The sequence below is a fragment of the Caenorhabditis briggsae genome (genome assembly GCF_000004555.2).
Source record: "Caenorhabditis briggsae complete genome, chrI, whole genome shotgun sequence".
NCBI lineage: Eukaryota > Metazoa > Nematoda > Chromadorea > Rhabditida > Rhabditidae > Caenorhabditis > Caenorhabditis briggsae.
In genome coordinates, this window is record NC_013489.2 from 8077107 (window position 1) to 8094125 (window position 17019).

Sequence of the window (17019 nt, forward strand, 5' to 3'; positions counted from 1 at the left end):
CTCGAGGTCTTCAATGTATGAAAAAGCCATTATTGTTTTAATTAATGGAAATTTGTAAAATAGGTACACTTCGGTACATCCAGAACACCTCCCTATATAATGGAAATCGTTTGGGGGTCTTTCGGTGAACATCATACAATCTCTTCTGAATCGGCTGAGATTCTAAGGATGGTTGGCAGGCAGTGGAGCTCCTAGGTTAGTATGCATACTCCCTAGTGGCTCAGAGAGATTGTGTGATGGAGGGACCCCCGGGGCCAACCTAGGGTAGGGCTCCCGGGAATTTTCTAAGCTCTGAACGGTCCGTGTTGCAAAAAAACCTAGATCCGAACTATTTTCGCCAGCTTTTCGTCCGTTTTTAGTCCGTTTTTGTCAGGTTCGTCCGTGAGGTTCGTGAGGTTCGTCTGTCTGTTTCGTCCGTGAGGTTTTCGTGAGGACCTGACGGACGAACTTGACGAGCGAAACTGACGAACGAACCTGACGAACGAACCTGACGAACCTGATGTAAACGGAAAAACATAAAACGGACAAAAAACGGACGAAAAGCTGACGAAAATTGAACATTTTACCAAATCTATACTTAGGATCTAGTTTTTTGCAACACAGGCCGTTTAGAGCTCAGAAAATTCCCGGGAGCCCTACCCTAGGTTGGCGTCGGGGGTTTCTCTATCGCATGCATACTAACCTAGGAAAAAAGTATGCATACTAACCTAGGAGCTCCCTTGCCTGCCAATCATCCTTAAGATCTCAGCAGACTCAGAAGATATTGTGTGATGTTCACCGAAAGACCCCGCAAACGATTTCCATCATATAGGGAGGTGTTCTGGATGTACCGGCATCTCCCGTCCACTATACTTTGGGTACAATGTGGGCAGGGCTTAGGTCGACGATCTTGTTAGAGATATTCCATTATTTCCGAGCGTTTTTCACCGAATTTGTTTTTGATTTTTTCGTTGACTGACTAGGGAGTGGTGTGAATCGGGTATGGAGATTCGGGACGAGACCTATGCCATTCGAAAGCTGAGAACACGTCCGTTCTGAATCTGTTTTCCGTTTTTGCTAAATGGCCACCAACTCGGAGAATTTTTTTGTCCAAAAAAGTTCAAATTTTTTATAGAATGTATTTTTATGAGTTCTTGTTAGTTTTTCATGGGTTTCCGCCCAATTTTCGACACAAAATATGCCGAAAAACAGTGGTCGAACTCAGGTAGTTCGGAAAACCTTTCTGAGCCATAACCACGTCCCGATTAAACTGAAAAAGGTGCCCGATTAGCCACGGCTGAAAAAGTTTATAAAGGGCTTAGAAAAGTCTTTTTGATACTTAAAAAGGTTTATTCGTTGCTTAAAAAAGTTGTTTTACTGCTAAAAAGGTTTTATCGTTTCTACTAAAGGCTTAAACTATTGATTTTTTTGAAGACGGATTTTCAGAAAATACATTCATTAGAGAAAAAGAAATTAACAAAAAAACAAGAAAATTTAAACTGAAGTGAAATCTCGATCTCGAAACATCTTTGAACCTCAGATCGTAGCGCATCCCCGTTGTTATCAGCCCAATATCATATCCTCCTGGAAATATTTAAAATTTTGAGAAATAGATATTAAGAGCTACAACTCAATGTTATGGAAGGCGTTCTCTCCTGATTCATATAATTTTTTAAAAAACAGAATAAATCTTTCGAAAAGCCAGAAAAGTTTTAATAAGGCTCAAAAAGGTTTGAAAAGTTTAAATATGACTGAAAAAGGTTTAACTGTGGCTTTAAAAAGTTTCAGTTTTGAGCGCAGCTGGATAAAGTTTACAAGTTGCTTAGAAAAGTTTGAAAAATTTGATTGTGGCTTCAAAAAGTTTAATCGTGGATTTTTTGCTTGAAAAGGTTTCATAATCGCTCAAATGTAGCTCAGAAAGGTTTTCCGATTTACCTGAGAAGTGGACCAAAAGTTAATGATGACTGTATGTTATGAATGATTTTGCACTGTTCTAGGTCAAAAATTGGCAGGAAAACCATGAAAAACTAACTAGAACTCATAGAAATACATTCTATACAAAATTTGAACTTTTTTGGACAAAAACTTTTTCATCGAAAATTTCGCATAGATTGACCACCAAAAACCTTGATAATTTCGAAAAAATCAACTTTTAAAAAAATTAATGATTTCTCCTTCTCAAAGTTTGAAATTCGGTAAAAACTGAAAAATTTGTGCCAAAAACCATTTTGGAGCCCAAAACGGGTGCCGAAAAATTTGACAAAAAAAATGGAAAAAAATAATTTCGAGCTGAAGGAATTGAACCCCAGACCTTTCTCATACTAATCCGAACATCAACCACTGAACCATCCAATCGACATTTTGTATTGGTTTCGATTTGGTTTATATATTTAGTCTTCACGTGATTCAAAATCCCTATTGAAATTGAAAAATTCAGTCGAAAGGTCGCGCGAAAAAGATCAGCTTTTTCGGACTCTAACTTTAGACCTAATTTTCTCCGAGCTGGTGGCCATTAAGCAAAAACGGAAACCAGATTCAGAAAGGACGTATTCTCAGCTTTCGAATGGCATAGGTCTCGTCCCGAATGTCCATACCCGATTTACACCACTCCTTAGTGAATATGAAATCTGAAAAAAATTAACAACTTCGATAAATTGGGAGAAAATCGTTTAAAATTGTAAAGTTTCCTTTTTTCAAGTTGTAACTTCCAAGCATTTTTCCCCTTCAGACTATGTACCAGCTGCATAATTGTTTTTAAAAATAAGCAAAAAAATTCCAGAAAATGCGCAAAATTCTGGCGTTTGAAGCTCTGAAAATAGGTAACTTCTAGCACATGAGCTCATGTGCATGAGGCAATTCTAGAAATTGATCTTCTATTTTACAAATTTCTATTAATTAAAACGATAATGTATTTTCATACATTCAAGACCAGAAAATGTGTAAAGCATGAATTTAGTAGATTTCCAACAAATTCCGCATTTTTTTCCTGATTCAGAGTAGAAAATAATACACAAAGTCTTACGGTTATTTGGGTTCAGTGGTAAAAATTTTCATTTTGATGTATCCCTGGAGAAATTGTTCTATGAGACAACAACCTTGGTTTATCCCTCAGATCTGAGCTCAGACTATCCCCTGAACATGAGAAGCTTTTAATGTGCATTCTTTTGATGTGATTTTTATGATCTTACAATCATTTCCAACTTTTCAAGTCGTCCAGATTTTTTTTAAAATTTATTTTTTCTGAAAACTTTATGCTACCAGAAATTTTGAACATGTAAAAGGAGTTGTTCTTCTTTTTCAGTACTTTTTCACTGTTTTTTTTGGAATACCGTAAAAACTCTGATATGATGCAAAAGTTTCTTCCAATTTTGACAAAATTTTTGATCAAATTTTTCTCAAAGCAGATGAGGTTAGATTCATGAAAGTAATGTTCATGAGCATCGATAGTTGTCTGGCAACGCTCCGGTAATTCCTGGATTCCATCGGCCTAGAACGACGAGGGCTGCGATTGAAAAAGTGGGCTAACTCCTTTTTTGTGACATCTTTTCAATTGAAGTCTTTTTTATCAAGATGACGAGTAAGTGCTCCAAACGAACCATTTATCCGCAGGGCAATGTCCGAAAAATACGGAGGGTGCAAAAGAATAGTTCAGCCAAACGACACGAATTTCTGGCTGATACCTCTAGTCACGGTGGTTTCGCATTGTCGCGCTGGAAGAACCCTTGACCTTTTCTCCTTGTTTCGATTCGACTGCCAGATTCAATTTTTTTGATTATGAACTATACATTGTGGCAATTATATTGGTACATTCATCTAAAAGTTCCCAGTCTTCACTCCTTTGACAGACCACCAAAGACATAGCAACCCCATTTTTTGAGGAAAATTAGATTCCAGGACGGCCAGAGCAAGCTCTTCTTTGTCAATCAACTGACCCTCCCGATAGGAGAAACATGCACATGTCTACACGGCGATCCAAATCATAGTCGTTTACAACGTTGGGTACGACTCGACTTAGTTCTTGAAGTTGCCATGAGACTTTCATCCGGTCACAATACTTGGTTGACTAACGGACAATGCCTTTGACATTTAACAAGTGGTTTGAAACGGATCGGCTTCTACAGTTGTCTTTAATTGGTCCAAGTCCAACTTCGGGACCGAGTTTCGTATTTGACTTCAAAATGTTTGGCTTCAAATCGATCGGTCCAATGTTTGATGGTATTAACAACAAGAGATATTCTTTCAACAATTTCTTTCATTTTCTGATGAATATCAGAGTTTTTCAAAACAGGAAGTGTAGACGGTTTAGGTCGAAAAAAAGCGGCATGCTCGTGAACGACAAGAAGTAGGAGAGAGGCAAAATGTATATAACAAGTCCATGAGATACTCTATCGAACAAAAAAACATCCTCCAAGAAAAACCGTCCCACTGACAAGATATGAATTCTCAAAGTTGACCATTCAAAATCGGAAGAAACTTTTGCATCAACCTATTATAAATATAGCCCCTCCTAATTGAACGCCACCCTCTAATAGAACGTTTTCTGAACTGTGCTCTGAAAAATAGAACGACCTGGTCTTAAATTAGAGTTTTTATTGTATTGAGTTTTTTGTTAAAAATTATATTCTTACACCAGCAAGCTGGTGCGCCTTCGGCGCGATTCAATCTATTTTTTTCAAATGTTCGTCGCTTCGTTTCTCACTTTTTCTAAATAAAAGGGTGACGTAAATATATATGCCTTTTTCAATTTTTTCAAAAGTCCACAGACGGACACGAGGACGGACAGACGCCTCTAGCGTTTTATTAATAAGGAAGATTAGGCTGAAATTCTTATTAGGTAAGAACACCTACGAAAATTGCAGAAAATTCGAAAATTTAAAATATGTAGTGAAAGAGATTTTGTAGTCAAAGAGATAAATGTGGTCAATGAGAACGTGGAGTCAAAGAGTAGTGTAGTCAAAGAGTAATTGCCTGAAAAGTTTAGGACATGAAATACAAATGCATACAAATAAAAACTTTGTGTCATATTGGATGGTCAGAGAAAAGTAAGGGAACAATAAGTATATCGCTGGAAAGAAGCAGGGACAGAGCAATCGATTGGCCGATAGGGGAGAAAAATAGAAAGGGATAAAGGAATCATACATTTGCATATTTTTATATAACTGAAAAATTTCATATGCTTCGAAACATCACAAGTTGTGATGTTTCAAAGAATTTGAAAAATTCACAACTAATTCATCAATTTCAAAAATTCTTCTTCTGTTTTATTCCATACTCCAAAACTGATTGTCTTCCCCTCAATCAGAATAGATACCACATAACTATCCGATTGTCTGACGACATATGCGTGGCTGATGATTGGATCCGTGTTTGGTTCAGTAGGTGAATAATGACAGTCGTATCTGACAACGAATTGTTTACTTCAAAGTTATCGCAGAAGTAAATACCGTAAAACCTGTAATAGAAGGCCCCCCATACTGTCAGGTTTGAGCTTAATTATCTCGGCTCTAGTCAAAGATATCAAAAAGTGATCAACTGATAAAATGTTTATCATAATATCGCAAACATTTTATCAATAGACACATTTTTGATATCTCTTGTAGGGATGGATGTTCCTTCTTACCAGCCTGTTTGCCGCGCCTCCGGCGCTTCAAACGCCCGGTTGGTGCGCCTTCGTCGCGTGTTCGTAGCTTCGCTCCTAACTTTTTGAAAACTAATTAAAATCTCTGATTTTTTCTTTTGTTCTTTAGACTTGAACTAAAGGTTTTATGGCAGATCAAATTTGGCCTGGCAGATTTTCCCTTTGCCCAACTCCCCTTCTGGGAAAATACGGAATGACATACAAAGAAGAAAAGAGACACCACACCATTTATTTATTATAAGAATGATGATACAGTGTGATGCAGGTTCATACACCCACGTGTATCATATCTTGAGAACTGATGGGATATTCAGGTGAGGCACTTGAGTCCAACACAACCGGTCAAAAAACGCGCCCCAAATAACTTTTAGGCCAGAAGGAATTTAATAATTTCTAAGTTGACGTGGATTCGACCTAATTAGTTTTAATCAACGAGTTGCAACGCGTGATTTTTGTCACCTTTGGTGAGAAAGAATAAGCGATTTAGTCTAAAGAAAATGTAGTTTAGCTCCTTCATTTCTAATGTTAATCAGAATTCATAAATTGTTCCCTTTTTCATGTATTGTTAATGATATTCCTTTAGCTCTCCTAATGATACGGTGCTGTGTGGTGACTGTTTCCGCGTGGCACCGGAATTGCTATAAATAGGGGCCCGGCTTTTACTCATTTAGCTCTCTCTCTCTCAATATCTCTCTCTCTCTTATATCTCTCTTTTTATCCCTCTCTTATCACTGTGTCTTAATAAATCTATCTAAAGAAAAGTCTTTTTCTTTATATGGTGACCCAGGCAGGGCGAGATGGTGACCCAGTGGTAAACTTGTAATCTTCTGTTATTTATTATTTCTATGCTATTCTGGTGTCTTTGGAGGAAATTGCCAGCGCAGACAAGGAAGAATTGCTGCACTACATTGGAGTATTTATCTTCCTAACGGAAAAGTTGGTTAAGGAAACCAATCGGATCAAATCGTTGGACGACGACTGGGCAGCCTTGGCTCAAAAGGACAACACAGAGTTGAAAACGAAGAAAGACTACTGTGAGAAGTACGGAGACTTCAATAACGTCCGGAAGCAAGGTTTGCAACTCTTGGAACAATTGCACAAACTGTATGATGCAACAAGGAAACGGATCTCGAAACTGGGCCCGAAACAGCTCGACGACGTCGAAACATGGGATGAAATCGTTTCATCATTGACCAAAGATTCAAAGGAACCAACAACTACTCGTATAGCCTCTATCACCGTCACCATCCAACCTGACAATTCTAATCCTGTACCAGCTACTATTCCAACATCAACCATTCATCCTCCCCATACTACTCATTCGTCTTCTCCCCCTATTCCCAATATTCATTCGTCTTCCCCCACTATTCCTACTGCTCCTATCTATTCTCAAGAACAATTCATGCCGACCATGTCATTGCCATCAACTCGAATTGCTCTACTAACCATGCAACTTCCCACCTTCCATGGAGACATCACCGGATTCTCAGAGTTCACTGAGACTTTTGACTCGATCATGGATTACATGCAAGTTGATTCTTTATCAAGATTCTATTATTTGAAATCCTCACTGAAAGGAAAAGCTCTTGACCTCATCAAAGGACTTCCAAGCATTCATCAGAACTATGAAATTGCTCGCCAACTTTTGTCCACTTTCTACGGTGGAACTCTTCGTCTCAAGCACACTCTGCTTCAACAATTGAGAGAACTACCTGCCATCCATCACTCAAAGTCGCCCAAGGACCTCCATCATATTCTAGTCAGTTCTTCCAACCTGCAGCCATGCAGGAAGGTTGCTCCTTCCCTCGCTTCCCCTTCTTCTCACCATATTCCCATTGTATCCTTCTGGGGTCTCAGTTGCCCAGCTAGTGTTCAACAAACACGTTGTGAACCAATCCACTGTTAACTACCATCTCAACGGAAGAAGCCAAGGGTTGCATAGCAGTCACGGTTCGCTAGGAGTGTGGGCTCATCACCCCTCAATCCCTAGCCGCGACAGAAGTACATTATTTTGTCAATAAAAAAGAATAAAAGAATTAAAATTCGAATAGTTTATACTTTTTAAAAACATTTTATTCGAGTTAAGCTTTCCCTTCAGGTTGCTTTGCTTCATTCTTCGCTTCAGGCTTGGGCTCTGCCTTTTCTTGTTTGGGCGGCGTCTTTGGTTCCAACTTCTTTGGTTCTTTTGGCTCGACTTTCTATAAAAAAACTAAAACTATTACAATGGGAAGAAAAAACGCACCTTGAGTTTATCCCGATTTTCTTCGTTGTCCATTCGAATGATCACAGACTTGTGCCCGTCTTCCAAAATACATGCTCGTCGTTCACCCTTTCCGTCCTTATTTTTCGTCATGGCACTAGGAACAACTGGAACTGGAGCTGCCGCAGCTGCACTTTCCAATGATGGCGATTTACGAAGATGATGGTGAGCTTCGAGTTTTCTCATAATGCTTCTGACATCCGGTGGAGCCATTACAGATTGGTTGTGCTCTTCATTCATTTCATCCTAAAATAATTATTGGAAACTGATGATTTGTTTCTTTCTTGTTTCTGACCGTTGCATCTTTGAGTGCTTTCTCAGTGATTCCTCTCTCAATCAATAAAGATGTTATTTTCTTCTCTTTCAGTGCTTTCACCAAAAGAACTTTGCACTTTTGATTATCAGCAATCGGTTCACCATCTACGTCGATGATACGATCAGCCACATTGAACAGGCCGGTTACTAATGAATCTGAACATTTCAAGAAATTCAATCGTTTCTGGAGAAGGATGTTCTTCACTCACTTTCATCAGCTTTGATCACAAACACATTTTTGTAGACATTCTTGATTCCCAATCCGAATTTCAGTCCTGGTTTGTAGTTGATTACAACGATCGAATACTCGTATCCATTCTTTCGTTCACCAATATTTTTCTCTCTTTCTGCCGGAATCGACATTTATCCATTCCTGACTTTTCTTGCGGGGGCTGAAAACTTTTAAGACCTAAATTTTGGAATATAATATTTTTGGATCATACAGCAACTGGAGGTGGCATTTCCACTTTAGCTTCTTCAGCAGCATTGTTTGTAGAAGCAATCTTTTCCATTGTTTAGAACAGTGAATTCGAAACTGATGAGGCTGGATCCAGTCGATGGGAAATTTGAGGAAAATTAAATATAACTTCACGGTTTTAAAGTATATTTTATTTTTACGCAGGCCAGTCATCAAAAGTGAGGTGACGAGAAAGATTATGAATCTAATCATCTGTAACAGATGGGTCCCCTAACTTTTAGCTTTGAGTTAATTTATCTCGGTTCCTGTCAAAGATAGGAAAAAGTAAAGATAGGAAAAAGTAGTAACTGATAAATTAATTACCATAATGTCAAAATGTTTTTATCAGTTGACACATTTCTTATTTCTCTAATAGACATCGACATAATCGAGTTCAAAGTTGACAGTGTGTGGGGCCCTTCTATTCCAGGTTTTACGGTGTGCAAAAAAACTAAAATTTATAATAATGATATACTAATAACTAACAAAAAAACCAAATTATTGGGGTTTCAAACTATCCAACAAATGCAAAAATTAAACATACTGGGTCGGTGTAAGACTGGTGACTAGAGAATCAATGATATTTGGGTTTGGAAGCAATTTGAGGTTAGTAAGTAGATAGTTTAAGTGACATGATAAAGATGATAATCATAAATAAAATAATTAAAATTGAGTATTGAAAAAACCTGGTTGCGATGGAAGGTTGAAGACCGGGTTGCTGATAGGAAGAGATGGTGGATTGATGAAGTTTAACTGAGGGATCTGAAAAAATTTTAGTGGAATTTTAATGGTTTTTGAAATGCCGGATATCTTACCAGGTTTGGTGCATATAAAGAAGCAGAAGGAATCACTGGAACAGGCGGAATTTGGATCGGTTGATCTAAAAAATTTTGCCAAAATTTGTTGAAACTCTTAACAATAATTTACTCATGACGAAAGGTGTCTGGTTAGCCATAGATAACAAACGATTCAAGAAAGATTGATGTTGAAGGTTGAGACTTGAATTGGGCAACGATGCAGTTTTTGTTAGGTCGAGCAAAACATTGGGGACCATTTGAATATCATTTTGTACTGTACCGACCGGTTCCACAAGTTTGGAATAAACATTGGACCAGAATTCAAGTCTCTGGATTGATTCATCGGAATAGTGTTATTGAACAATGGTCCCAAAGCCGAAAAATTTGGCACTGAAAAATGTATGCAAGTTGAAAACAGAACCAATGAAATTTTCTTACCTCCGTTGAGGTTAGCGAAGTTCTGTCCAACGTCCAATTGTTGAAAGCCCATAGGTTCACTCTGAAATAAAGTCTGATTTTGAAAAATGATTTGAATACAACTATCACCGTATGAAGAGTATTGGGATTCTGAATAAATTCTAGAGCATCTGTTTCTGAACTTTGAATTCCGTTAACATTTGAAAAGAGACATTCTTTCTGCGTAGTTTCGATGCTCCTCATGTTATTTTGACTTGACTGATTTACAATTAGTGATTCCAGAGTAATTGGATCCAGAAAGAGTGTGAATAATTTCACATCATAAGAAATCAGGGAAGTCAGTTCTGTAATTCACTGTTAGGGTGCAAGAACTCGTGATTCAATCCTAATTTACCTGGAATTTGGACAACATTTTGAAATTGAGATTCAGGAAGGGACTTCTGTTCTGATTGTTCTTCTTGAAGAAGCTGTGGGATGGAAATTTCGATCTAAACTTTTTGTTTTCGGGAGTAGATTAATGATATCTAACCTCTTGAGGAGGATCTCGTTTCGGCTGATTGACTTCGGGAAGGTCAAAAATCGGGTTTTCGATTTCTGGAGCATCTGTGAAGGATCTCTGATAAACATGATCAAAAGGCGGAGCCGTTGCTGATCTCTTCACTAGGATAGATGTAACTTTAGAATCTGAAAATCACAATTAGAATTCGTCCAATTTCAATCGGATTACCTGAACAAACATTTTCGCAACCAGCAGGAATTTGAGAATTTCCATTATTTTCTTCGTTCTGAATGGTTGTGCAACAGTCTTCAAAGCTAGTTTCAGTCAAATCTTCCACAACTTCTCCATTGCTCATTTCTTCATTTTCCAGTTCTTCTCGAATTTCCATGTCAATTTCTTGTTTAGTAAATGTCTGAAATTAAGACCCATCTTTAAAAAAAAAATAGAAGATTACGAAGTGCTACCTGCCCTAATCCTTCTGAATCCAGTTCTCCTTCATCTTCCTCACAAGTTGAGATCTGTAGCAACAAATCTCAAAATTAGAAACATATTTTAAAACAACTCACTTTCCTGGCTTCTTCTCTATTAGATTCATTTGTTTCTTCACTATCAACTTCTCCTTTTAATAAACTTTTCATGTAGATCGATCTTATTTTTTTCACCTCTTCCGCATTTTCCAATTTTTCCAGCTTTTCCAAAAGACTGACTCCAGTTTCGCTATGAGTATTAATCTTATTCATATCTACACCATATTTGATGGCGTATTTAAACATATACACTACATATCGTCTTCGATCTTTGCTAATCAGTTTCTTCCTCTTGGGCGTATCAAAGCACATGTGAAGGATATCATGAATTATTAGGTTCCTAGTTTTGCCGGACGGCTCTTTCACGTCTGCTCCTTTACTGGAAAAAGAAGTGTTTTTTAATCTAGAATTTTTTGTTTTTCACTTACCGCAAAAGTTTTTTCAACATTTTATACTGGAGATGGACGATGGCCACACTGGCGACAGTGTTCTTCGCATAGTCCTTAGAATTTGGGTTTCCTTCTGAAAGGTTGGAATTGTTTAAAAAATTCCAATATACATTTCAGACCTTTTAAAAGCTTTTTGAATATGGTAAACTTTTGTTTATGGTTTATGGTGAGGTCTCCTCGGTCGAACATAATACTCCTCATGAGTTCACTTTCCCCCTTTGCATTCTTCACTTCTAGGATGTACACTTTCTTTGGTTGTTCATACTGAAAAAAAGTATTTATAAAGATATAGTCAAAAATAATTGATACCGTAAAGCCTGTAATAGTCACTATTAAATTATCTTCAAATAAACGAATACATATAAAATAGAAGGGCCCTCTAACTTTCAACTTTGATTCAATTTATCTTGGTTCCTGTTAAAGATACGAAAAAGTTGTCAACAAATGAATTGTTTATCATGATATCTTTAACATTTTATCAACTGACCTATTTTTGATATCTCCTATAAGAGCTGAGATAATTGATTCCAAACTTGAGTCAATTGACAGTGTGAGGGCCATTCTATTAGAGTTTTAAGGTAGCTTATAATTTTCAAGTAGACATTAACTAACCTTCTCTTCCAACTCTCTGGTTTTTGATCTTGTATTCATCCAACTGAAAACATTTATATTTGAAGTTTAATTATTCAAGAAAAATAACACATCAATTAGGAGCACATTAGGATACATTAGGAGACAATTAGGGGACACAGGGAACAAAAAATAACTTCACCAATCAGAATTTGAAAAAATATGACATTAAGTAACAAAAACACATTTGTGGTCAATCTTTTCGAACTGCATCTATTCGGTATACAAAGACAAACCTACGTGCAAGACCATACCAAACAGTGGTTGACCTCTCTCGGAATTTCTTTTTTTTTTCTAATTTGAAAGTAAAAAGATAACCTTTAGGTAAGATGCGCCAAGTTATCTTAATTGAACTACTGATACTAAACTGAAGAAAAAAATTATTGAAAAAAAGAGAATATGCGACGTTTTTCGGGGTCAATAACTTATAGAATTGGCGATTTTCTTAGAACTGTGGAAGAGAAAGAGCTGTGGAAGAGAAACATCGGTGGCCGTGGACAAAGATCTCGTAACGGCAACTACCGTAACCTAAAAATATTTTAATTTTCAGGATTGATTTTCTTGTTTTTCACTGCTTTTCGTCGAGTTTTCTGTTATTAAAACTTTACTTTAAACTCACGAAGAACATAAATCAAGAAAACAAATCCGGAAAAGAAATTTATAGATTACGGTAGTTTTCGTTTGGCCACGGCTACCGGTGTTTCTCTTCCATAGCTCCGATTTTTGTACAAAAACAATAAACGTGATTGGGAATTTAGAAAGAAGTGACAAAAAAAATGGGAACCGAGTACGAGAATCAACAAACGAGCCAATTCAAAATGTAAACATTTCCGGAAATCTCGGCTGTCGGCGCCAATACTTGACCAGACCTCCCACAAGTCTAGCACAAGTCTCCGAGCACATTATTCTATATATTAGCTAAGACTTGTGGGAGGCTTGTGCAAGACTTGTGGAAGGCTTGGCCAACACTTGTAAAATCATGAAATTTGGCCAAGTATTGGCACCCGCAGCCGAGATGCTTCTGAACTCCAATTTTATATTGATTGATGACGAAACATATAAACAAATATGAAAATGAGTTTGTATCAGAATATGATGCGATACCGAGAATCACAGAGTGATGAGAAATATGACCTATAGTTTCCATTTCTTCTATTAGATAATGTCCTACACCCTGCCTTTTCTCCTATTTTCTGTTATTTTGAAAAAAAGAGTGTGAGAGAGTAAGAGACGAAGACAGAAAAAAAAGAAGAGGATAAGGCTAATTTATGCACAAACTGAAAAGAAGTTGTGAAACCAAATGAGGCATGGAAGAAACGGAAAAAAGAGCAGGCGATTCGAACAAGATGACCTACACTAATGCAATTAGAAGTGCCTTTTTTATTAAGGAGATGGATGGAAGATGTTTGAAAGAAAACATCGAAGAAAGGAAAGAATATCCATTGTTGATGATTAAAAAGTATCCAGATAGAAAGAAATTTATGTGTTAGCTGACGTCTTCTAGCGTGTGGAGGGAAACATGAAACTCAACATCCGGTGTCAACGTCTCCTCAATTTTTTCAAGTTTCGGCGCTTAAGTAAAGAGAATCAAAGAATAAAACCTAGAAGCAAAAATTTAAAAAAAATTATCCATCGTTGGGAGTTTACCAGTCTATCTCCTCTAGTTATTACTGCTAGCTGTTATTGTATTCCCATTAAAATACGAATGGGAAAATAGTAATGCGCCAACAAGATATTTGACTCTAAATTAGAATATGATTTTTGGAGGAGTCCAATTTCTCAGAAAAAGAGGTTTATTGGAAATTAATATTTTCTAACAAGACAGGGGTATTCATATTGTGGATTCCAAAATTTTGGAGAGTGAAAGTATATCAATTTTTGAAAATTTGTTTGAATATTTAGAATACCTTGATTGAATAATTTTCAAAATATAGAACATGGATAAGGCTTCAAAATTAGTTGATGAAATTCTATGGTAACCAAAAATTACACTTTATTTTCTTTTTGATTGTTAACTTTTTTCAGACGAGTCCAACAAGTTATAAACATTTCAGACACATACAATTGAACTATTACGAAAATTTTGAGGAATCTGCCAACCTCTTGAGCGGTACTGTTTGATTTAAGGACATTTATTCCCCGAGAAAGATTGAAATTTTAGTAACTAGTTTTGTAACTTGGGTTTTGGTAGTCTACGTTGATCATTATCTTTTGAGGAAATCTGAAAAGATTCGGCCTCAGATAAAAAGTTTTACCCGATAGTAAATGCAACTAACCAATCTATTCACATCTCTCAAAATATATTGAAATGACATTTATAGATGAAGGAAAACAATATTCCCGCTATCAGAAATCGGGTAAAAAATGTAGTAGTCAATGATTCATTCTCCTGGAATTTCAGCTGCCGTAAAAAAGAATCTACAAAGAAACCAAGAATCAGTTGGGGGATTTTCGAAAATTCTCAAAAACTATCAAACTTGAAAAATGAAAAAAAAAAAAAAACAAAGTAATTTGTAGAACCCAGAAGTGTCCCGACACGGAATTCGAACACATCAAAGTTTCATGAAATACGGAAAACGGAAAACGGAATGAAAAAAGTACGGAATCCTGAATCCGTACATCTCTGATGGAACCAAAAACTTCCAATCTACAAAAATGATCAATGAACCAAACATTTCAACATTGTATAGTTGTTTCAAAATTTATTCAAATCCAAGTAGTCAAAAATAAAGCATATAAAATATTTATTAATATTGCAATGGAAGTGTTTCAAGTAATTAAGGCTCATAAGAAGTATAAAGGCATGGGAGAAGAAATCAACGGGAGACCCGATGCATAAGGCTTTTGATCAAACGACGTATTAGGAAAGCAAAAAGAGAAAAAAACAATAAAAGGTCATGAAATATACAGTCCCTAGTCATGAGAAATGAGAGAACTTTAACATTGAATATAATAATAATACCTAGGTAATACTTTTTGAAGAAGAACAAATCAATCAATACAATCTCGATGTTGTTCTAGAATCCGTTTTTCGAATTGAATCTTATGTGTAGTCGGCGGAGGCGTTTCTCTAGATTCTGATGGATCTTCTGATGGGCATAGTTCTCTGGTTACTGTAGTTCTGCTTCGATCCTTTTTCCATTCAGCGCCAGATTGACGTTCGGTGTTTATTTGAGCGAAACAGTCAGCCATGTATTCAGCCTGAAAATCATCATAAGCTTCAATCTGGATGTACTATTCGGGAAACTAACGAATCCAGTTTCCAATTTCACATATTTCGTATTTTTTCTGTTTGCTTCTCTGTCAGTTTCCTCTTCATTCCCATTTCTTTCTCTCAAATAATCAAATGAAAATGCAGTTCCATCATCACAAACTCTGAAGTCTTGAATACGATCCCATTCGATTTCCATTGAGTTTCCCTATAAAAAAAACAACTTATTAAAATTTGAAATTTTCTCCAGAATCTCTCACGTCTTCGGGACATTTCAAAAACAAATTTGCATATCTAACAACCATGATGACTGTCTGTTTCCGTTTTCTCAAAATACAGACACTCGGTGGAAATGTGACCTGATTATATCCTTCGAGATTTCTCGCCATTTCCAAGAATTCGTCCATATTTTCTTCGTTTTGGATAGCTGCCAACTGATAACTCTTTCTCGTTGTAACAACTCTTCCACTGTGCAAATCACCGATTGCTTGGAAGAAACAAATTTGTCTGAATGTCATATCCCGTCGACAGAGAGCTCGTTCTCTATCAATATCAAATATGAATTTTCGGAAAAGAAGACAAGACGAGGAAGCAGATGAGTAGTTGTGGGTGTAGAGTTCGTGTACGCTTTCACTCTCGTTTACTTTTCGCTCTGAAATTATTTTTTGAGATTCCGGAAAAACATGATTTGACTAACCAAAAGAGTTATCTAAAAGTTCAAAAATGGAACATGCAGCAGCTCCTTCCCTACTTAATTGCAATCTTTTTTGAGCGGTAGTGAAGAAGAGAGAAGCCGAAATACTTCTTCTGATGCGAACTGACATTGCTGTTCCGTTTGGAAGCATCAAACGAATATCCACTTCACACATTGGATCACACTCCATCAAAAATTTCTGAACCAAATCGGATTCCGCAATGACTCGAACCGTACAAATCTTCTCCAAATACTGCTCAAGTCCTCTTCTTCTCTGGTCCAACTCCTGTTCGTTCAGACGGAAAATTCGTTTTCCAGGAAGACGAGGAAACGAATAGTCATAAAAGTGTCTCTTGAGTGCCGAATGAAGTTCAACAAACTCAGAGTATCTACGAGAACCAAGTTGACGACCTGCCATATGAATATTGAACACCTGGAAGATGAAGGGGTTGAATGGAATGATTTTGTTGAATGATTATCTTACCGTATATCTTTCCAATGCATCATTGACGTTACTATAAGATGGAATTGTAACTGGAAGTGACCTATTTTCCGTATAATCATGTCCATATGCCATTGAACTCTCTTCACCGTAATCGAATCTATCCATGTCTGGATCTTCTACAGAAACCACAATCATTGTCAGTTCATTTCCACCGTTTTTTATCAGATCCACAACATTCCTGTGTGCTGCTCCTTCCACGTTTAATCCATTCACTTCTAGAATCCGATCCCCTTTTCGAAGTCCCGCCGTGTCTGCTGCTCCTCGATTTAACACAGCACTGACATGTTGTAGTGGAGCATACAACTCGCCGTTTAGACTTCTTAATTGTCCTCCTTCACTCACTTGTCCTTTGACATTGAAACCGAATCCAGTGTCTGATTTCACTATTTTAACGACGTGTGGCCTGGGATTGAAGAGGATTGGAGGCGTCGATGAGGATGATGCAGTGTCTGAACGAGAGGCTGAAAAAAAAGAAATGTGAAAGAATGAAATGACGTTATTGGGCTCTAGAGACTATGGATTCAAAGAGGTCTGGCTAGAATAGCCGAAAACATCATTATGTGAAAAATCGGAGCTGTGGAAGAGAAACTCCGGTGGCCGTGACCGAAGGTCCCACAACGAAAACTACCGTAACCTAAAAA

General features: G+C 37.1%; 4 protein-coding genes across 4 annotated transcripts in view; 1 reads left to right on the forward strand and 3 right to left on the reverse strand.

The window, feature by feature from the left end:
• Positions 1 to 6392: 6392 nt before the first annotated feature.
• CBG02243 lies at positions 6393 to 7523 on the forward strand (the record flags this gene model as incomplete). The annotated part of the gene is made up of 2 exons (XM_002639747.2): positions 6393 to 6428; positions 6486 to 7523. 2 exons carry the CDS (start codon positions 6393 to 6395, stop codon positions 7521 to 7523), a joined length of 1074 nt encoding a protein of 357 aa, XP_002639793.2.
• Positions 7524 to 7698: 175 nt separating this feature from the next.
• On the reverse strand, positions 7699 to 8555 carry CBG02245 (the record flags this gene model as incomplete). Its single annotated transcript, XM_002639748.2, has 4 exons — positions 7699 to 7815; positions 7860 to 8123; positions 8173 to 8348; positions 8402 to 8555. 4 exons carry the CDS (start codon positions 8553 to 8555, stop codon positions 7699 to 7701), a joined length of 711 nt encoding a protein of 236 aa, XP_002639794.2.
• Positions 8556 to 9312: 757 nt separating this feature from the next.
• Positions 9313 to 11989, reverse strand: CBG25286 (the record flags this gene model as incomplete). Its single annotated transcript, XM_045238101.1, has 12 exons — positions 9313 to 9411; positions 9465 to 9529; positions 9885 to 9945; positions 9993 to 10207; positions 10258 to 10351; positions 10393 to 10547; positions 10591 to 10774; positions 10827 to 10880; positions 10929 to 11268; positions 11318 to 11411; positions 11458 to 11602; positions 11951 to 11989. The coding sequence occupies 12 exons, from the start codon at positions 11987 to 11989 to the stop codon at positions 9313 to 9315; spliced, it is 1545 nt and encodes a 514-aa protein (XP_045098085.1).
• Positions 11990 to 14959: 2970 nt separating this feature from the next.
• Positions 14960 to 17019, reverse strand: part of CBG02242 — a gene marked incomplete at both ends in the record, with an annotated part of 3412 nt that continues 1352 nt past the window's right edge. Inside the window, 5 exons of the mRNA XM_002639746.1 lie at positions 14960 to 15169; positions 15220 to 15387; positions 15440 to 15831; positions 15877 to 16306; positions 16358 to 16839. Of these exons, the coding sequence (XP_002639792.1) occupies positions 14960 to 15169; positions 15220 to 15387; positions 15440 to 15831; positions 15877 to 16306; positions 16358 to 16839 (1682 nt within the window). The remainder of the gene's footprint in view (positions 15170 to 15219; positions 15388 to 15439; positions 15832 to 15876; positions 16307 to 16357; positions 16840 to 17019) is intronic.